This window comes from Anoplopoma fimbria, chromosome 23, assembly GCF_027596085.1.
Source record: "Anoplopoma fimbria isolate UVic2021 breed Golden Eagle Sablefish chromosome 23, Afim_UVic_2022, whole genome shotgun sequence".
Classification (NCBI taxonomy): Eukaryota; Metazoa; Chordata; class Actinopteri; order Perciformes; family Anoplopomatidae; genus Anoplopoma; species Anoplopoma fimbria.
This window is the reverse complement of record NC_072471.1, coordinates 12,743,673-12,765,278: the sequence shown is the minus strand read 5'-3', so window position 1 is coordinate 12,765,278 and position 21,606 is coordinate 12,743,673. Positions and strand designations below refer to the sequence as shown.

At 40.6% G+C, this 21,606-nt stretch overlaps 2 protein-coding genes across 5 annotated transcripts; one reads left to right on the top strand and one right to left on the bottom strand.

The window, feature by feature from the left end:
• Nucleotides 1-282: 282 nt before the first annotated feature.
• On the bottom strand, nt 283-10,661 carry LOC129112262 (DENN domain-containing protein 2A-like). Of its 2 annotated transcripts, none has more exons than XM_054624284.1 (20): nt 10,440-10,661; nt 9,382-9,453; nt 7,008-8,084; nt 6,772-6,863; nt 6,255-6,349; nt 5,957-6,166; nt 5,618-5,711; nt 5,462-5,512; nt 5,163-5,368; nt 4,491-4,600; nt 4,119-4,188; nt 3,542-3,619; nt 3,312-3,452; nt 2,815-2,963; nt 1,994-2,171; nt 1,808-1,849; nt 1,582-1,690; nt 1,209-1,478; nt 1,041-1,127; nt 283-931 (listed from the first exon to the last, which is right to left on the bottom strand). In XM_054624284.1, the coding sequence occupies exons 1-20, from the start codon at nt 10,469-10,471 to the stop codon at nt 900-902; spliced, it is 3,195 nt and encodes a 1,064-aa protein (XP_054480259.1). In that variant the 5' UTR covers nt 10,472-10,661; the 3' UTR covers nt 283-899. The 2 variants fall into 2 exon arrangements, with proteins under 2 accessions (XP_054480259.1, XP_054480260.1); XM_054624285.1 differs by having other exon boundaries at nt 5,462-5,506.
• Nucleotides 10,662-11,900: 1,239 nt separating this feature from the next.
• Nucleotides 11,901-21,524, top strand: slc37a3 (solute carrier family 37 member 3). 3 transcript variants are annotated; one of them, XM_054624494.1, is made up of 15 exons: nt 11,928-11,988; nt 14,012-14,057; nt 14,438-14,643; nt 15,789-15,903; nt 16,011-16,103; nt 16,186-16,269; nt 16,468-16,613; nt 17,038-17,134; nt 17,222-17,306; nt 17,480-17,688; nt 17,770-17,911; nt 18,233-18,334; nt 18,436-18,635; nt 19,160-19,225; nt 20,184-21,524. In XM_054624494.1, exons 3-15 carry the CDS (start codon nt 14,567-14,569, stop codon nt 20,274-20,276), a joined length of 1,509 nt encoding a protein of 502 aa, XP_054480469.1. In that variant the 5' UTR covers nt 11,928-11,988; nt 14,012-14,057; nt 14,438-14,566; the 3' UTR covers nt 20,277-21,524. The 3 variants fall into 3 exon arrangements, with proteins under 3 accessions (XP_054480467.1, XP_054480469.1, XP_054480468.1); XM_054624493.1 differs by having other exon boundaries at nt 11,934-11,988; nt 14,008-14,057; XM_054624492.1 differs by lacking the exon at nt 14,012-14,057 and having other exon boundaries at nt 11,901-11,988.
• The last annotated feature ends 82 nt before the right edge of the window (nt 21,525-21,606 follow it).

Below are 21,606 nucleotides of genomic sequence, written 5' to 3'. Positions count from 1 at the left end.
TGGCACACAAATGCTGAGTGAACACTATTCACTTGGCTTTGATTTCCAGCTCAGGATTTTCCAGTGTGTAACAAAATGTAAATATTTGAGCCCATTGTCATTGGATACAGTATGTTTTTACCATCAATTCACTGTTTCTAATCTACAAACTGAAGATAGGTGACGGAACAGATTTACAAAGTTAACTCTAATATGTAATGCATTGATTATATGAGACATTTGTTTCAATGGGAAAACACACAACATCAAGACAGTAACTCACCACTTCAAGGTCAATGCAGTAAACAGGGAATATTTATCTATTATTTATTGAAGCATATAAAGAGCGGGAAAGCAGGTCTGTGTCATTTTCTGGTCAGTCACTGACAGTGTCAAGATCATCTAATCAGAGAAAACAAACTACTGCCCCCTTGTGGATTGAGAAGGCAGTGACTGTGAACTTTCAGGTCAAGTTACAGTGAAAGGTTGAATGACTACCATACTACTTAGTTTTCGTACTCATCGAACCATTCAGTGTGTCCTTTGCACTACATACTAATTTATTCAGGTGTTATTTGTGGTCATGAGTGCTGTTGCATGAAGAATATAACATAAAAAACAAACCAACCAGGAACCTCTTAAATATTTATGTGAGTCTACAGTCCCTAATTTCTTTATTTATGTGAAATACAGCACAATTTCCCCTTTTGAGATTCACTACAGCTTCCCTGTGTCCATCATGAGTCCTTGAGCAAAAGTCACACATGGTGATACGGAGGAGGATGGCGTGAAGGAGCGTCTCTGAAAAAGCACTCAAATGATCATTTCCTTTGTCGTATTTCTGCAGTCCGTGAAGTCTTTCCTTTTTTTAATGCTTCTTCTTTTTAGTTTGTGTCTCTTTGTGTGCAATTACAGTGGCATTATTTCTTGGAAAGAAACTTCATTTTGTTTCCTGGAGCAAAGGGAAAGAAACAAGAGCGATTTGAAGTGAGAATGAACCTCCTGTTTTTTACAGCTTGTTTCACTATTGCAAAGAAGGAACAGCTCAGAAACAAACTTACCCAAGCCTTTGAGAAACCTGTTGACCCTCCGGTGTTCGTTCTCGTGGATGGAGTCTAGATATTCCTGCACCCTCACTTCAAACAGTCCTGATGAAAGAGTAAAATAATCATGAATCAGTGTATCAGCTCCCAGCAGGTGAACCTCTTGTTTTCACTCCAGCTCTTTACCTCTCAGAGCTTGCCTGTGGAGCTCTCTCTCCTGGATAAACCAGCCGAACATCTGGGTCTCCATGAAGACATCCAGGAAGCGACGCACAGTCTTGGACAGGATTGCTTTACGAAAACCTTCGCGCTGGAAGAGGCAGGGGACCGGGGAGGAGGAAGAGGACGAGTAGCCGTCTTCCCGTTCACCTGTGATGAAGAGTGGATAATGGCCTACCAGCTCCACGAAGAAACGCACAAAGGCCTCGGACACAACGGTACTAAGATGGCCAGAATCTGAAGAATAGAAGATAAACATTGGAACGTGAACTTGCTCAGCTGCAAAAATGACATTGCTTTTTATGGCTAGTCTTCAGTTTCAGTCCTTGTTATGTCTCACCACCAGGTGTGTCTCCTACTCTCTCATTAGCCAGCTCTCTTCTCCTCTCAAGAACAGTCTCCAGGGCTGATTGGAGCTTAGAGGGCAGGATGGAGTCCTCATCGTCCAACTAAATGTGACAAACAGGATAGAAAACTGATTTGTAGATGAGTTAAAGATGAAATAATATGTTTCACATCCATACGGATCATGCAGAGCCATAAATATGCTAGAACACATGACCTACTTGTCTGAGAAATCTACTGTTTCCAAGATCCACAACCAGAACCTGCGCACAAAATGCCTTAATTATTGTCGCAGCATTAATGTATTGTTTTGATAAATCCGTTCACAGCTCCAAATGAGTACATTTGTTTTCTTTAAATGACTCAAGTTTTTCTGCATGACTGCTAAGAATTAGTGCTACTCTGACCTCCTCCAGGGGCAGCTCAGTGAGCTGGGGAAGGGAGCTGGACAGCAGGCCAACTATGAACGGGGTTGGAGTGCAGACGATGTCGAGCATGGCCGAGGGCAGCACGGGGATGTAGGTGTGCTGCCACACAAAGGGGTAAAGCAGCGCCACGACAGCATGGCAACACTGGGAGAGAGTACTGCAAGGAGAGGCGATAGACAGGGAGAATGAGTGGAGGGTATCAGATTGAATGATGTTGAGCACACAAGGGAAAGCTTTTCATTGCATGTTTAAAGTCTTTATAGTAGATTTTTTTTCTGAATGAGAGAGAGAGTGGGAGAGACAGACAAAGATTTAGTGAGTAATTCTCATTCTCACCACATGAGGGGTCTATGGTTCAAAATACAGTCTATTCCCTGTGAATTTTCCCTACAGTAACATTTCCCAGAGAGGACAGCAAAGTTACATACTTCTTTCCTTTACGTCACTTGACTTCACATTCCACTACTGTGACCGCTGTCTCTGACTCCCACTGGCTTTCTCCTGCAGAACAAACAATCTGGCCCCAGCACAACAACAACTCAACAGACTGGCCTCAAAATATCTCTTTGAATAAAGCTGGGACTGTCTTAAATTTATTTTAAAAATGAGGGTCTGGACCACCCGTGTGTCTTCTAACTTCATAATGAAAACATCCCTGGCGCTTGAACTTGATACCTTCCAACTCCATAATTACATAAAGGATGGAAGAAGGATGTTCAGTGCATCCTCATATTTTAAGAGCCATCACATGGGCTGTTGTGTAAGCCTACAGGATAAATAGCTCCAGCAGAGTGACCAACCTGAGCTTGTCAGCGGTGAAGATGACCCTTCGCTCAAGCAGCAGAGACCCCAGCACACGGAGGAGAAGCCGCAGACTCAGACAGGAGAACAGACACTCAAAGTCCACGTGCTCCAGGCGCGAGTCAGAGGGCCGACAGAGCTCCATCACCTGGGATTAAGATGGATAAAACAACAAAGTTATAGAACACCATAAATAGTGGTGAAAAATGTTTAAAACTTTAGGTAAATTTTACCTTTATTGAGCACATGAAGGTGAAACGAAATGTTTTAAATTGCCAAACATGCCAAACATGTACCATACACTCCCATTAAATGTCTTGCACATCACTTAATCTATTCTTGCTCCCAGTTAAGACTGTTGTTGCCAAAATGCTGACATAAGTAAAAAGTCACATTATCACAGTACAAACAAGTGTAGGCTAACCTGAAATTCGAATCGAATATCAAACGCATTTTCCAGAAACAGGGTTAATTTCAATATTTCCGTGTCAATCACCTCAGTGCCTGAGCCGGGGAGGAAAGTTTTAATGGTGATGGTTCTGCCTGGAGCTGGAAACTGAGCCTCCATGATGGCTCTCATAAAAGGCTGCACAAGGGCTGGAGACAAAGCCCTCCTTCTCTCCACCTCATCCAGCACCTACAGTACACACACACACACCTCATAAATTTGCTCAATTACTTTTATGTCCAAAATATCATGATAGGGAACCAGTGGGAGTGGTTTACCTTTGAGAATAGGTTGAAACAGCCGAGGTGACTGACAATACAGTAGACTTCTGGTAGACGTTTACCTTTTCCACTGGGCTGAAAAGAAAGGGTGGACATTTACCTGCTGCTGTTGTGTCAAAATCTCAGCAACATTAACCTTTTTAATGTATTTATTTATTCTTAATTCAGTTTAACAGCCAATGATTTTGGGGGGGATAAACAACTAGGTTTTTAAAGTATTTTATAAATCGAAAAATGTTGCTGAAATCCTAAAGGATCATGTAATCAGTCCCAAAGAGTTGCAAGGTTTTCACATGACAGAGGCCACACAAAAGTTTGTAAAATTCAAACATATAACTATACACATCAACAGCACTGAAACACACATATACTGTTGAAATACATAGACTTAAACATATGCAAACTTGCACACATACACACTATCACACACTTCCTCCCAGACTCTCAGATGGACTATTTTCCCACAGGCACGCTGACTATTTTGGCACGGCTATTTACTCAGCCGTCATCGTGGTATTTAGCCACTTCCTGTTCAGTAGCAGCGCACTTATTTATTCAACTCATTTCTATTTACCAGTAAACGCCGGCAGTATCCGAACCTCCTGCTCCCATCCTCTCCAGTCAAAACAAAGGAGAACATCTCACTATCAGGGACGACCCACAACAGATACACAAATAAACATGTGATTAGCGTATTTTGATTGTACATATGAGAAATATACATAGATAGTTATGTACATACAAACTGACTAAATGGACTCATCTGTTCAGTCCAGTCATGTATATTATTGGTTAAACAGCAAGTCTTCTAGTGGTAATAGAAGTTGAGTTCACCAATATTGAACTGCTATGGGAGAGAAATGGCTCTTTTTTTGAGAAATAACTTTTCCTAAATTTTGGTGGAATTTAATAAACAGTAGCATTAAGTTAACTTTTACACTCTCACCTTGGGTAGTTCTCCACCGGCTCCCAGTCTTTTGCATCAGGGAAACAGAACTGAGGAATGATCCTCAGCTGATCCTCCGTCTCCCTCATGAACTTAAAGCTCCGCTCCAGCTGAAACATAACGAAAGTTGTACGTTAGTTTTTTTCTACTTTTGTGCATTGTCTTTAAAATAATTTCCATCATTATTTTATGCATATTTGTCAATAATCAAAAGGTAAAGGCTTGCATGTTCTTATCAATAAGTTAAAGTTCACAGATTTGAATTAGGATAGATTAAATGCTACTTTCAGCTTTTTGCATTGAGAAAATCTTTTTCTGGTCGACTTGGGATCAGTTACATATTTTGAATTATTCCAAATGTTGACTATTGTCTGGCTGAGGTTAAAGAGGTACATTTGTATTTTTAGGCATTAGGTCTCAAAAGTTAAATAGGTACTTCAGTGTTTCTCACATTGCACTTCCATGAAGTTTGTGGACTCACAAGAGACAGATGTTTAAAGAATGGTCAAAATCAATGCAGCAGAATTTTTATTCCCTAATGTGAGTTCAAAACCAGAAGACTGGATCCTACTTTTCCTAAGTAGTGATGATCACATGATGAGTTAACTGCACTTAACGTGTTAAATTAGTGGTTTGCCCCTGTAAAACAAGATTGCAAGTAAACATTCTGACCTTCGGGGGGAACTGCTGCGTGACCTCCGGCAAATAGTGGGCACCGGCCTTCGACTTCTGCAGTGACACAACTAGAAAATATTCAAAGAGCCGACGCTGGTGGAGCTCCTGTTCCAGAGAGCTGTTTCTTGTGCTGGTGCCGTTGTAGTGGGCCTGGCTTGGTTGGCTCAGTATGGACTTGACTGACACAAGGCGCTGACGATGAGCTGGAAAAGAGGAAAGTAAAAAACAGCACGGTTATAAATTTAAAATGTCAAAAAAAAACTTTTAGACAAAAATAAATGCTCTGTGTTTTCTACCTTTCGCTCTTTCTTCAACTTCACTCTCAGAGTCACTGTTCTCATCTGTTACTGGAAAAAAAAAGTCATGTCTCTTAAGCCAAAACTCCATTAATTGGCTAACACATTATTATCCACTTTATTAAGCATTAAAACGTTTCATTTCAACATCATCACCTCTCCCTGAGCTTGTCTCGGCGTAATGATAGATCCTTCGTAGACGTTTCTTCCCGATCCGAGCCTCAAAGATGCTGTTGATTCTTAGTACAACCTGTTGGGAAAAAGTTCTGATTGAGTGTGAAGAAATAGTACAGCATGACATTTTCCTCATGGATGAGAACCATACAACAATTCATAATATTTTGGCTACAACAGTGGAACCTGGTAGCCACACAGGATTTAGATTAAAGCTAAATAAGTAAGCATTAGGGTTGTATGATAAAACTTCTACTCTAGTTCAAGGATTATGGATTGGAAATACATATACAGCTCTAAAATATGCCCTCAAACACAGACCGTTGGTATCCTGCGGCAGGTGTGGCTGTAGGGATCTCCGGAAAGCCAGGAGGTTTGTTCGGGCCCAGTGGGAGTGGAGGGAGGGCTAAGCTTGGGTGGAGATGAAACGCCCCCGCTGCTGGTGCTTTGGGGCGACTGGTTGGTTCTCCGCAGGTCCAGCAGTTTGAAGCTCCTGCCTGAATTCTGCCTGAAGAAACCGGGCCTTGAGGTCTAAACACAAAGAAAATCAGTTTCACCGTTATTTGGAAAAGAAGTGGTGTCATTGCTGAGTATTATGCTTGGCTTGTATTGCAAGAACCTTGGTGGTGTCTGCGCCAGGAGAGGAGGGCAAAGACTGCTGGGAACATTGGCTCTCCAACTCTATGTCCTCATATGGGTTCTCTTTGGACGAGTCTGTAGGGAAACCAGATGTCAAGATGGCAATGTCCAACAAACGTTTATGGGCAGTTCTCAAGGTTCAAACATTTGGCAGTGAAAATATCCAATATCTATGGCATACAACATCATTTTCTGCAGAATTTTATTAATGATGGAGTGGAAAAACATCAAAAATTCAATTCAATCCATGTGGCTAAACTCTGATTATAGAAAATGTTCAGGAGCAGTAGCCCCTGTTTTGCCCCTGGTAAACTCCAGGGAAGCAACAAATACTCAACAAATAGTCAAGCACATAACCCCCCATTAAACCACAAATTGGCAAACTGACTCTCCCTGTTCCACATCTTCATACTAAGCTTAATTTTCTTATCTAACTCTTGGCAAGAGAGCAAATAAGTGTATTTAAAAAGAGGAATCAGTGATGGACAATGTCTGACCTGGGATGTCTTCATAGTGATGTTCCTGAGACAGGGAGCGAGAGAAGAGCGGACTAGTTGACCCTTCGAGGTCTTCAAACTCAAAGGATTTCCTGCCATGGTGAACACAAAAGTGCAAAGGGTGAAGATATGTTTACTAACTGTTACTATGGTCGCAAAACTTTATATTGTGTTTTATATTGGTTTAGCTCTGGCTAGTATATGAGCCAAAATGTCCATTGTTGTTCCCTCTCTACCTGTTGACGTTGTCTCTGACTCTCTCTCCCCTGGGTCTCCCGTAGACCCCAGATGGAGGTTTTGAGGAACTCTTTGTAGAGATTGAGGGCAGTGGGGGGAGGTTCCTCTGCTCCCTCCCCTTCCTCTGACTCTTCCCAACGGGGGCGGTGGCTGGATGCTCAAAGGTTCGTCTGGGTTTGGGGACTGGGTTGATTGGGAGCGCTCCTGGCTCTGTGTACACATTCTCCTGGTGCTGCTTCCCTTTCGCTGCACCAGTTTGACCCGCCTGTTTGTCCTTGCTTGGTGGGCTGAAGTAGTTTCCAAGCTCTGGAGGGGTTTTCCCATCATTCTTCCCCATAGCCTCCAGGTTTTTAAAAAGGGTGAATACAGATCTCTTCTCCTGGCTGGTCTGTTCTGCAGGTCTTTCATTGCTTTTCCTCAACGTGCCCACTGGCTGCTGTACTGCTACTGTAGGCGAACAAGCTCTTGAACCAACAAGCTTTTCTACATTCTCTTTCTCGTGATCTTGCTTTTCCTTCTGCACAACTCTGCCGCAATCCTCTCCTTTGTGGTTTCCACTGGGCTTGCTGCTTTTGAGCGTTCCTCTTTGCTGATTCCCAGTTTCAACAGGTGAACAAGGCCTTGAATCCCCAAGTTTACCTAAATTCTCTTTCCCAGGATTTTCCTTTTCCTTATAGGGTACTCTCCTGCAACTCTCTGCACTCGGCTCTTCAGAAGTTTTCCTGTTTTTTGTCAGGGATTCTGTCCTTTTTATGCCGGCGCTCTGGCCCAAAGAACCTGAGGTGATGGGTGGATGAGTGGGTTCCTTCCCCTCCCACAGAGAAATCTTGTCCTTGATGTTGCCTCCATTGGCTCTAGGGAGCTTGTTGCCCACCAAGAGAGTGTTATCATTACTGTGAGGGTCGAAGCTCGGCCTCCTGGAAGCCATCACAGGTAATTCTCCCCACTGGTTGCTCAGGTTGTCTAATGGGGTGAAGGGGAGTTTTGGTACCCCCTCTCTTCTTTTCCCAGTTTGCTTGTTTTCTCCTGAAGAGATATGGAAAACACTTCTCTCACCAACACATTCCTTCTTTAGCCTAAACACAAAAAGAAAAGACACATTCACTAGGTGTTACAAACATACATATTAACATACATTAAAATAACACAAACAAACCATTCAAATAGGATTACAAATTGGAGTGATGCAGATTTTTTGTAAATGTATTGTCACAATGATCAGTATCACTAACTGCCACATTTACTGCACAGTACACAGCTCCCACCACCCTACAGCTTTTCCTGTAAGGTCAACAAGATGTACCACATAGTTTGACTTTGTGATCCGTGAACATGTTTTATATTTGTTATTATAAAGGTCCTTCTAGGGACGGGCATTGGAAAATTAGTAGTTAATGCAGTGATACATTGCATTGGATAATTGTTGTGCAATTATCTGTGCTTATTGTATTTGGCCCTATCAAATAAACATGAAATGAAGTTAGTGAACACTTGACCACCACCATAGTTGGCAAGCAAGCAGAGCAGTTGAAATAGCTAAAAGTAATGGATAAGTGTTTCAAATAGTTAGTTAGATATATTGGACAAACGTTATCATAAAGTTATGGATACAATTTAGATAATTAATAACTAGTTAAAATAAATAGCTAAAGTAATGGATAAACAGTTGAAATAGCTAAACAAGATGGATGCGTTGTTGAAACGACTTCTTCCACTGTAAGTGGTAGTAGTGATAAAAACATGACCGAAGCAACTTAATCAATTTTACGAAAAAAGAAAATGTGATTATAACTTTTTTTATAAGTAAAGGTACTTTAAAATAAATAGATTTTTTTGCATTTGGTAATGGATCTTGAGCTCATCTGGGGGATTTCAGCAAAAAATCTAAAATGTAGGGAACCAACGTTTTATAGAATTTCTCAGTAAATAATGATTGTATCACTGAAGTAAATAAAAAAATTGCAATTATATGCTTAAAAAGGGCTAAGCTACTGACTGCTGTCAGGTTTCCCTGGACTTCCCATACAGTCACTGAGACTGCCAGTTAGGGGACACTTTGTCTTTTTCCAGGGACAGTGGGAAAATTCAGCCAAAGAGTAAATGCCAGAGGACAAGGCTATGACCGAGCATCTTCTTCTCATCAGCCTCGCTAAATAAACACATACTTGGACCGGGGCCCATTTCATCAAACTGTTATGTTTTAATAAATAAACAGCAGGAAATGGGAAAGACCTTTTCTGACTTTTCCTTAATGGATGTGATGAATAAAGGGCAACTTAAATCGTGTTACTTATTTCTCAGTGGGAATTTGTGAGTAAAATGTCCATTTCCTACAGGGACAGTGTTCACTGATAAACCTTTTCTGATACAAACCTGTTGACAGTGGAGTAGATGCATTCGGGCGTGATTGTCATTCTCTTAGTGGCCGCCATGATCACCGTCGACCTGAGAAAGAGAGAGAGAGAGGAAAGCATCTTAAGCTGAAAGTTGGATTCATAATTTAGATATTAACATTTTTAATAGCATCGTGTCTGGTTTGTCTCCAACTGACAATTACCCTCAGGCTTTTTCTCTGAGACTGAATACACCTCCACACACTTTTTCTTTTTCACTCTATGTGTCAACATGAGATTAAGAATCTTTGTAACATTTAAGGCAGTGTGGCCATCATTCACAGCTGGTAACGTATGGTAATCGAGGGCCAGCTGGGCAGACTCAAGGAAAAACATGACAGCCAGTGCAACTCCCTCAAGCAGTTCATCAAGCACCAACATTTCAATAGTCATTAGGGAACTTATGCATGATTGAATCACTGCCTTTTCTTTCCTTTAGCGCTCCTTATTCTCCTCACAGGAGACCAACCTTTGCTCTGCTCTGCCTTCCACTTCTTGATTCTCATACTTTCACATCTCTAAGGCCAACGTTTCAAAGTTCAGTGGCCTCAAAGATAGTGCTTGGTAATTTCCCAGCAATGAGGCTGTTGTCATCATTTGTTTAGTTGATATGTGGCCCAAATGACAGTGTGCATGAGCAGAGGGACTGCATGCCGCCCTGGAATACATTGTCTGTAGCTGATTATCTGGGTAACAGATTCAGCTACATAGTAACTGTGTGATAAAGAAAGCAAGCTATCCAGAGCTGTATTGTTAATCAAAGTAGTTGCATTTATCAATATGCTAGAGGTTGCTTTTACAAAATGCCAAGATGACCTCCCAGAAAGGTACTTCAAGAAATTGACCAAATCTTATTTTGTCCTAATCTGCCTTTTTTCTCAGTTATTTAGCAGACTCAGTAGAAAATATTGACTCAATTAAATTTAGAATGAAACCACATTATTCTCATAACACTGAGTGAAAATATAAGCCAACACAGCCCATGGAAGTCCCACTCATTTTGTTTATAAAACACAGTAAATCCAAGCTGCTTCTTACCTCCTTCTGTCGTACAGTTTCCATGTGTTCATTAGTTAAATGGGAGCATAATGCAACCGATGCTGCTGTAACAGTATCCATTGAAATAACCTCCAAACCACCACGGTGTGCTGTATGTCCACGTGAAAAAGTCTTCATTAGGTTAACTCGATTTAAGCCTTGAAGTGAGTCGTCAGAGGTTGAATTGAGTCAGAATAGAGACTGTACGCATCCCTCCCTGTCTCTTCTCCAATCATCAACTTTCATTCACTCTTTCTCTCCCCACACACAGAACATGACTTCCTCTCCCTCTCTCTCTCTCTCTCTCTCTCCCTCTCTCTCTCTGTCTTTCCCTTGCTCTCTCTTAATGTATGTCTGTATCTGCTGGCTATCCCTGTCATATCTGACATTAAGAACAAGCTATGTTGAATGAATGACTCCTGAAACAGACTGAATCTATTTTAATATCCTAATTTTGCCTACAAGCTTCATGGAAATGACTGCCACTTGAGTCAGACCTTATTGTGTTACATTATTTCCCTCCAAATCTGAAGTTTGTTGGAATTCACATCACAACTGCTTCTGAGCTACAGTTGCTCATGCAGCTGTAGCTCTGCCCACCCTCATTGCCCCAGGCTGTATATTCACATACTTAGAGATGAATAAGAGAAGCCCACATGGGATTTGTAAACTTCAAGTGAAAAAAGAAAGGGCATGGAACTTCCAATGTTACATCCAAAGAGAAACCAACATCCGGTAAGTGTTTTTTTTAACTGTCATGATATAAATGAACTCACATTGCCGAGAGGTGTTTCACAAATCAGTATAGGAAGCATACAACAAGATACTTTTTGCACTTGTGACATACGTATGTTTTAATATTTAACATACATGTACAATATTCTGATTTGAATTTTATTCCTTATATTTAATTTTTCTATTCTATTAGCACAACCTTAGGTGTGCGCCACATCGCACTTCACTACACGTAGCCTATACCTTCAACAAATAAACCTTTGAATCCTTGAATTACTTAATGGTGTTGTTGATATTATATGATACCTTGTAATAGAATGAAACACAATGTACACTTGGAACAATGTCTTATCTTATAGAGTCACCCCTTTAAAATGTATACACACAGTTTAAACACATATTTAGGCCTATTGAGCAAACTAATGTTAAAGTCTTACCAGAAATCAGGTGCTGGCCAAGTTCAGTGCTTGCTCCCTGCTATGGTGTAAGGCAGTGGACTGAGTTGTTTTCGGCGGGGCAGTTTTTAAACTATATATAAATCTGCCTGCAGCCGTTGAGAGGCAGGCTCTACCCCACAAGTGGCACTGTGACAGGTGAAAGATGAACAGCTGTCTCCTTGGCTGCTTATACCTGCAGTTCCACTCCTGTCCTGCTGGCGGCAGCAGAGCGCCGCTATGTTACCCAGGACTCCACAGTGTGGCGGTAGTGCAACATCGTGGAAGCCTACTGCCGTAAAACGCTCGAAGAAGACGAAGAAGAAGGAATCCCAGTAAACAGACCGAGAAGAAGCCAGCTAACACTCAGATGCGGAAAGGTAAGAAAACGCTTCTATTTATGGTACTTTAACTGCCAGCTGTTTGTTTGTAGACGTGTGTCGTGACGTTTTGGGTGTAATGGACCCGGGACTGGCCACGTAACGATAGAGGCTTCAGTCACCAAGTGATAACCAGCAGACGATGTGTGCCTTGTCACGCATTGAGGCAGAGATGGACATGGACTGCTCTGTGGGAGGATGAGTGGCTATTGTCTCCCCATAAGAGCAAACACATGAATTCAAACGACTAAATATTCATTGGTGTATTTTGAGTTGTTCCTGCAATTAAAAGCGTGTCTTTAAACACAAAAGTCATAAAAGAAAAGAGTGATTCACGTTACACAGAGCCCGTCTGTTCTGTCACCTACAGGAAATAAGATGACGTCCTGTTTACACTTTCTATTTTAGTGTGGAGTGCTGTTTGTGCAGTGTAATAGTCCCACCTGTCGGTTTCCATTACTGTACCTGCAGGTTTTTAGAAAATCTCACGAGACACCTATCCAATGCCATAAACACTATTTATAAATACTACCTTCTGGGAGTTGTCTAACAAATACTTTTGGCACACGGGAGAAGTTTGCCTTCAAGGCTTTCTGCCAAAGAGGGTTTATTTTAACCCAAATCAAGTATTTCCCTAAACCTAACAAAGTAGGTTTGTGGCCCAAGCTTAAATAGATTTGTGGCTGAAGGCAAGCTTGATAATGTTACTGGTTATGTTATCTATATAACCAGGTCAGATTCTTACCAATTACCAGTTCCTTTTGGTGAGACAAGCACCTGCTACAATTTACCAGTTTCCTCTAATGGCCCATTTTTATTTTTTTTTACTGATAATAGGTTGTGATATGCAAATATATATATAATAATATTTCCCATATATATATATATATATATATATATATATAGTATGCTTGCATACCTTAATAAATTGAGAAAATAATAAACAGATTAATTGACAATGGAAATAATCATTAGTTGCAGCTTTAGACAAAACATTTTGAAGATGTCCCTTTATGCTCTGAGAACTTGTGATTTCTCACGATTTTCTGAATTTTTACATACCAAATAAACGATTAATGGAAGAAAAAAAAGTGTGACACTAAGTCCTTTTTTTCTGAAGTGAGTACTTCTGCATCTCATACTTTTGGTACATTTGCCTGATTATGCTTGCAAACCTTTACTCAAGTAAAATTCTCAATGCAAGACCTGTCCCGCTGAAGTGGCTTTACTCACTCATAGGACACCTTTACTACACATGAGTGCTTTACTCTCCCTCGCCAGCAGCCTAAATAACAGCCAGGAATTCATGGCTGGAGTGACAATCATGTGAAAAAACATTGGCTTGTTAGGAAATGATTTATCAAGGAAATAAAAGAGAGGCAATTCAATTACATATATGTTTTTCTTAGATGAATGGTTCTAAACAGTTTGGCTTCTGACCTGCAAAATAAAGCCACAATCCAATCCACATTAAATGCAGTATCTTTGTCAGTGTAAAATAAATATCAGTGTTTTCTCTATAAGTCACAGACATTCAGTCACTGTGCGGTTTTTTTTGTACAACAGCAATCTATAATCTCGTGTTTACCCTTCAAAAACATGAGTCTAATTAGGTCCACACTGTGAAGTATACAGATTTTGAATTTAAGGGGGAAAGAGCACTGGTTCCCGATCAGTTCTCGGTATCGGCAGATACTCCAAGTTGAGGTAGAGTCCTGTGTAAAGGCTATGCATGGTTACAGCTGAACGGGCTGGTGGGAGAGGTCTAATGGTTTCAGTGGCAGTCAGTACACACTGGGCTCATTGATACCTGTTGGTGCCTGTTCACACCCCAACATTCAGACCAGATGCATGTATTCATACCCGTTCTTTTACCCCAAAGGGGTAGCCTGTCATCAGTGTGTGAATGGGTGAATGATGTGTAATGATATGTAATATACTACTGATTGTAAGTCGCTTTGGATAAAAGCGTCTGCTAAATGACTGTAATGTAATGTAATGTAATGTACTTTCTACAAGCTAGTGTTGCCTGTTGTAGTACAGGATTCATCCAGGACTGGTATAATCAGGTAAAATAATATTCATCATCTGATCACCACAGTCTTGGGTGAACTCAAATGCTGCACATGTAAACTTTTGGAAATTGCATGAAACACTGCGTGGTCAGCTTTAAACCTACGTTTTGTGGTGGTTGTAAACGGGGACATAAGTTATCTAACAGGGGTTTCTATGTATGTGTGGTCACTGCATATATGTCCTTTTAATTTTCTCTTGTTCATAGACAATGTTGTTGTTTTGTGCCCTCACTCAGTCATCAAAGGACCAATAAAATGTTTCTGCAATTAGTATTTTGTAAAAGCTGTTGTCCTTTTATCAATAATACACATTAGTGCAGTAAAGCATTTAAATTTTTATTTCCAATCCCGTCCTTTCTTTGTTGTTCCCCTAGTGATGTGCTTGTCCCCTCTGGCTTAGTGGGGAACTATAGCTGGACCCCCTCCTTGTCCTTTTGGTTTTCCCTCTGAAGACTTCCCTTCTCGTCCTCCACCTCCTCTTCCTCCCTCCGGCCGCCCCTGTGATGCCTCCCCCGTGCTGTGGCTACCTGTCACAGTACACTCATCACCATCTGGTTGCCTTCCTCCTCACCTTCTTTAGGTAATCTAGGTAATCTTAAAGGTCTTCCTCAAACCTGCTGCCATTGTAAATGTTAGTTTCTAGATGACCTGATGTCCTCAGAGTAACTCGAGACCCGAGTGAGTGACCTGACTTGTATGACTTTTTTTTTTAAGGCTTTTGTGTTGTTGTTTTTTAAGTTTATCTGTTATGAGTGTGTTAATTTATTGCAAATTCATTGGAAAGACCAATTTCTGCAGCAGCTTTGTTGAATAAGAGGATGCCAGGTGTGCAGGAACACACTGTGAATGGGTATGAGCTGTACATTTAGGTGAAAGGTTTATGGGGCAAGGTAACCTGATCCCAGGTCAGACGAGGTCAAGATAACATGGACAATAAGTACTGATTTCCAATAGGCTGGGTTGGGGTCTCAAAGGTCTAAAATGCAGTGAAAATTAATTGTAATGTTTTCTAATTGTGAAAAACAAAAAAAACATGCATTTTGTATAGTATTTGGAGATAACGTGTTTGCATAGGTATTTGCTCTTTTCAGAGCTAATTGTCTACAAGTACAAACCCTGTAAATGGAAAATGTACTGCAATGTTAAACAGAGAAGGATAAAACTCTTTGCCACCCTGTAAGTTTCCTGCCATGTGTTTATTTCAGTCAGTGCTGTTAATCTTTATTTGCAGTAGATGTGGTATCGCAAGTCTAAGGCCATGTTAAAACTCCTAGCAGGAGCAAAGCAAAGTGCCGTCTGCAGCAGGAAGTAGTACACAGTGCATACTGCTGTGTAGCTGAAAATGTGGGGTTTCAACCATTTCCTGTTTACAGATAAAGATGTTGCATTCCAGTGTTTCTTGTAAATTCTTTCAATTCTTTCTTCAATAAATGCTGTATGTGACCTTATGTCACCAAAGACAACTAAGTAGATCCTTTAAAAGACTATTAATAGGTCAAGTATTATGGTATTATAACGTACATAATTGCCATTTTTCAAAACATTTGCTGTTATACTGATGTTGAATAAAACTATAACTATTGCTCAATTATATTAGTGTTCTGCATCCCCTCCAGCGTTCTAATGAACTTTGACTTTTTCTTTCTACATGGACGGTTTAGATAAATCTCTATCAAACCCCTGTTGCCTTTACTTGCTAAATTAAACAGTTTTCTGTCTCTCCAGCTATGTGTTGCTGCATGCATCCAGGAAGACATTCAGCAATGTAAAAGTCAGCATCTCGGCCCAGTGGACACCATCTGTCCGGAATGGCAGCGCACCAGCTTTCTCCCCTGGCGAGGTAAAAGGGCACCGGCAGAACAGAGCAGCACGACAATCAATAACATTATAACTCCTACTGTAAATAATCTGCATATAATTAACAGTGTTTTCTCTTGACCGTCGCAGACATGGGAGGACAATCATCTGTTTGAAGATGAAAAGCAGGCCACTCTGTTCCTGGGAGCTCTGGACTCCATCTTCCTCTTCTCATATGCGGTGGTGAGTAGTGAACAGGACTTTCTGTGTGAATTGGCAACTTCTTTGTCGTTTGTGTCACTCTTTGTTGGTCCTGTCCACACAGGGTCTGTATTTGAGCGGTGTGATCGGGGACAGAGTGAACCTGCGCTACGTGCTCTGCTTCGGCCTGTGTGGCTCTGCTGCAGTGGTGAGTCTACATAGACCTTGTGTTCAGCTGTGTGTAGAACTTGACAGGTAGCTTATGTTAGTGTCAAGTTGTGCAATCTGCATGCTATTCATAGACGGTTTCTTAATTGAACATTAAAAAGCAGTTAACATTTGTTCCCAAAACACTGCGTTTGTATAATATTTTGGAATACAACTGTAGCTGTCTGTGTGTTTGTAGGAGTTTGTGTTTGGCACTCTCACCGAATGGCTCCACATCTACAACATCTATCTGTACTGTGGCCTTTGGGTGGTGAACGGCCTGCTGCAGTCAGCCGTCTGGCCCTGCGTTGTGGCCGTCATGGGCAACTGGTTCGGCAAAACGGGGTGCGTGACATTTTTCTGTTTACAAAACCTGCATTTAACTGACATCGCTTTAGGGAACTACAACGGCAACATCTATCCAGCCTAGAAATATTTAGTCCAGTTGGTGTCTGTCAAGTGGAGCTTTATGATACACACCCCCACCACACGGAAACCCACACTCACACTCACACTGTACAATGACACCCATTCACTGGTGCTGCTGCCAAAACATAGACGCTATTTAGACTCAGTTTTTCCTCAGTGGCAGGACTTGTGAACATAATTTGCTGAATATCAAAATAGCATGTCAATGAGCTGCCTGAAGTTGTGTTTAGTAGAACATTTAAATATTTGAAATGGTATTGAATTTACTTTATTTATTACCGGATTTTAATATAAGGCATTTTTAACTTTCTCTGATTGAATTCATGATGCTGTCTTCCAGCCGTGGCTTTGTGTTTGGCCTGTGGAGTGCTTGTGCCTCTGTAGGCAACATCCTGGGTGCCTTCCTGGCTTCTAGCGTGCTCAAGTATGGATATGAGGTAAGAAACACATTTATTGAAACCTTTTACTATAACTTTCTCAGCAGCTCAATGCTAACATGATGTACCGTCTGTTGCTGTGTGCAGTATGCCTTCCTGGTGACATCAGTGGTCCAGTTTGCCGGTGGGGTGGTGGTGTTCTTTGGCCTACTTACCTCTCCAAAAGAAGTCGGTAAGGACTGCAAGGAACATGTTGGAAAAAAAAGTGTGTTCACTTTAGATTGACCTCATTCCCATGGACGCCCTTCTGACCTTGTATTCTGCTTGAAATAGAAACAGTTTAAAGTCTTTATTGCCTAAATTGATTGAATCTTCACTACTTGAATGTTTGATTGTGTGCGTCAGGTTTGAGCTCAGACTCAGAGACCGGACTGAGTGCGGTGGAGACGGACTCTGACAGCCACAGGCCTTTGATGAGTGACGAGGATGATGATGTGGAGGCGGAGGTGTATGACAGACAATGCCCGTCGATTCAGCAGCAGGACGAACCTCCTGCAGAGATTCCCAGAGCAATCGGCTTCTGCCAGGCTTTCTGTCTGCCTGGAGTGTTGCCTGTGAGTGCACAACTCATTTACAAACAGATAGAGATTAAATTATACAAACGCATGTTGACTGGGTGTCTGTTTCTTCTGCAGTATTCCCTGGCTTATGCTTGTCTGAAGCTGGTCAACTACTCCTTCTTCTTCTGGCTTCCTTTCTACCTGAGCAACAACTACGGATGGAAGGAGGCTGAGGCCGACCGCCTGTCTGTGTGGTACGATGTTGGAGGGATTATTGGTGAGTGGCAGGCAAATGTATGCAATTTCTTCCTTTTATTTAATCTTAGTTTCATTGAAATTTTAGTTGTTGAAAAACATTTTCTTCATTGTTTGTGGTATAGTAAAAAAAAAAAAGACAAAATAAGCCACATTTCTTTGGACATGTTAAAATATTTTCTTGTAGACTGAATCTCGCTTAACTATTTAAAGATAATGCTAATTGAAGTATATTCTTTGAGTGCATTTTGTTTTTTTATTTATGTCCTCCTCTGTGTCTTGTATACATAAACATCCTCTTTTGACATTGCATCTCTTTTGTCATTTTGTGTTTTTGTGTCAGGAGGGACAGTTCAGGGTTTGATTTCTGACTTAATGGGAAAGAGAGCCCCAGTGTTGGCCGTTAGCCTGGCGCTGGCGATGGGAGCCCTGGTTGGATACAGCAGTGAGTATAGACTTTAAGATTAGTTTAGCAATCAATCAGCACCAATCTACCAAAGCCTCGTTAAACTACTCCTACTCTCTGTCTTTCTCCATCCTTCTCAGACTCACCCAATGACAAAGTGATAAACTCTGCGCTGTTAGCTACTACTGGCTTCTTCATTGGCGGTCCATCTAATATGATCAGCTCCGCCATATCTGCTGACCTCGGCAGACAGGATGCTCTGAGGGGCAGTCAGGAGGCCTTGGCTACTGTCACTGGCATAGTGGATGGAACTGGAAGCATAGGAGCTGCTTTTGGACAGGTGAACAAAAACTACAGGGAATTTCACAAAGAAAACTCTGTTCACTATACAAACAAATGTATTTAAACATCAGGAAGAGTTCAGATTAAACTACAGAATATAGGACATAAAATATGTTTTTTGATGGACCACCCCAGTTAAAAGCATTGATCATCAAGTCATGGCTTGTTAAGACACTGTTGTCGTGCGATTAATTTAATAAAACCTCAATGTACTATAAGGGATACATTTGACACCATGTTTCTATTTTTACATAATGAAATCGCTAGTTTGCACTTTTAAATGTAGTTATTTTTACAACTCGTTGTCATCAACTTACTTTTAAAAGTGGCATCACTGCATTATTTTAATAGTTATGTTTTCTGGAATAACGGTAACTATGAGAGCACTGCAGTGTGTTTTTAGTATGGATTTTAGCTTTGCATTGACAGTTTCATAACACATGGTTGTGTATTAATTACACCTGCAGTCACACCCACAGAAAGACATTTGACTTGTGCATTTATATCTCTGTCCTCCTCTAGTACCTGGTCTCCCTGATTGAGAGCAGGCTGGGCTGGATGTGTGTCTTCTACTTCTTCGTGGTCATGGTAAGAAAATCACAGTAGGCCTTTTCAACACTTTGCCTCACTTTAAAAAATCGCTCTGATGTATTTAGAGGACAGAGGTGTCTGCGTCACAAAACTGCCATGAAATTGGATTTATAGTATTTTCCACTTTTACTTAGTTAAATATTTTAACCAACCTTAGTCCTGATCACCACTACTAAATATTAATTTATATCATACAACCCTTTAAAATACAAGTTTCCACTGCTTATTTTTTTATTAATAAAAACCTAACTAAAAAATGTAATTCTTTTCAGTCTAGGATATGTCAATCATTAGCAGTCGCAATGGTTTTGAGGCTTTTTTATTTTTTGTCCAGGAAACCAGGAAAATAGCATGTATTTTACCCCGTAGAGCAAATATGAGAAAATGTCTCAATCTTGTGAAAAAAATCTAAAATCTACAATTTTTAATGGAGACATTTAGTCCTTCAGGGTCTGAGAGTCTGTGTTTTGGCTACACAGTTCCCACTATATGTAGGATCTATATTTGAACTTCCAAAATAAAATAAAAAAACTGAACAAAAATGTTCGTAGGAAGGCCCAAGGGTTAGCTATGGACATTTTGACATGTCACAATAGGGGACAGGTGTAGTTCAAATGTGTTAATACCGATGCTTTCCTACTACAACAATTCAAAATATCTGCTGTGAGAAGGCCGGTCTTACAGGTGTTTGTTTTTACAATACATTGGCATAAATTATTTCTAACTGAAACCTATCATTAGGTATATTAATATATGTTGTTTTTTTTGCATGGGTTTAAAGTAAAGTTTAATTTCCAGCTGATAGCCCAATGTTTGTGCTTATTCCTTTTTTTTTATCCCCACTTGTTTGTTCACTAGTGGAAGCCTAATTGTATCCTTACCCACAGCAACACAGCAGCATGTGATTGTATAACATTAAATTAATCAACACAACCCTTGTGTTTTTATGTTACAGACAGCGGGTAGCATTGTGTTCATCACTCCGTTGCTCCTCAATGAGGTGCGTGCCATGTGGAGGGACAGACAAGCGCTGCGACGCCAGCTGTGAAAGTGACATCTGCCAGCCATTATTGTCCTACTCTTATCAGTGACACAGCAGGGCTGCTCACAAACGGCTGCTATTAAGTGAGTTTTGGGAAGTGGAAAGATTGATGGGATGCTGTTTCTCACTGCCACAATTAGAGAGACACCACTTTACTTCCCACAACCACCGTTTTTTGTATATTAACACCCATGTGAGCAGGCAGACAGTCTCCGACCACAAAACTGAAGTCTTATCCACTCACTAAAAGCCTAAAAATGTAAATGCACACTTATTTTAGTGTGACTAAAAGGATTTAGACGTTGAGTTGAAGTGCCTGTTTGAAAAAGGCTAATAAATGGAGCTGTCCAGTCTATGAATTCGGTCCTTACGGGGCCATCACGGAATGTACAACTGTATATATTTTATGATTTAAAATGGATGTAAAAATCTTTTTTTAAATGAAGATGCTCTAGGGCCAAGTTGAATGAAGTTTAGCCCTTTAAAATTACGGGTTCTTAACCCAAAGCTCAGGCCCTCTGAGATAATTTTGGGGGTCAGGATCGCCTAAAGAATGTGAATAATAATTGTAATGCAGAAATGCGTTGTCAGCTTTTGTAGATATGTATGATATTTTTGTTGCTTGTGGTCAAGATAATGAACATTGCACTGTAGTATGGTGATTAGGCAAAGGTTTAAGTGATTCACTTAGATCTTAACTGGGTATTTTTGGAAACTTTCTCGTCACAGCCACTTGATTTCTCTTGTTTACAGTTTTTTGAATCAGGGTTATAAAACTATAATGTATATCCAGGGACTGGTTCTCTAAATTCTGTCACTGAATGATAAATGCTCATTCCTTTTTGAAGTTTTAGTGTCTTAAGTCACAAGCAATCGCCGTGAAAACCGTCACACAAACACCGTCAGGAACACGATGAGAAAAATACCATTGTCTTGTCTCACACATTTGGTTTATAGTGTAGCTTCCCTATTGCACATTAAATGTAAAATACACATAATAGCAGAAGCTGCACATTTGCACATTTGTTTGGGGAACTTGACTGCAAATCTGTCGGAAAATATTTGTTATTGACTTTTAAAGGCCACTGAAGGTCCAATACTTTTACAATATCAATACCAGCCACATGCTAGTTTATGTTTTTATGTTTGGGCAGGTTGTCTTCTTTACGAGACACTGTAACCAGACAACAACAACAGACAGCAGATTGTCTTGATTTAAAATCAGTAAGAAAGACTGAGTAGTGATTTTCCAGACACAACAAATAGTTTGCTCAGTTGCATGTAGACCATTTAAAGTGCTTTTAAAATCTAAGAAGTGTGACATTTGGGCATTTTT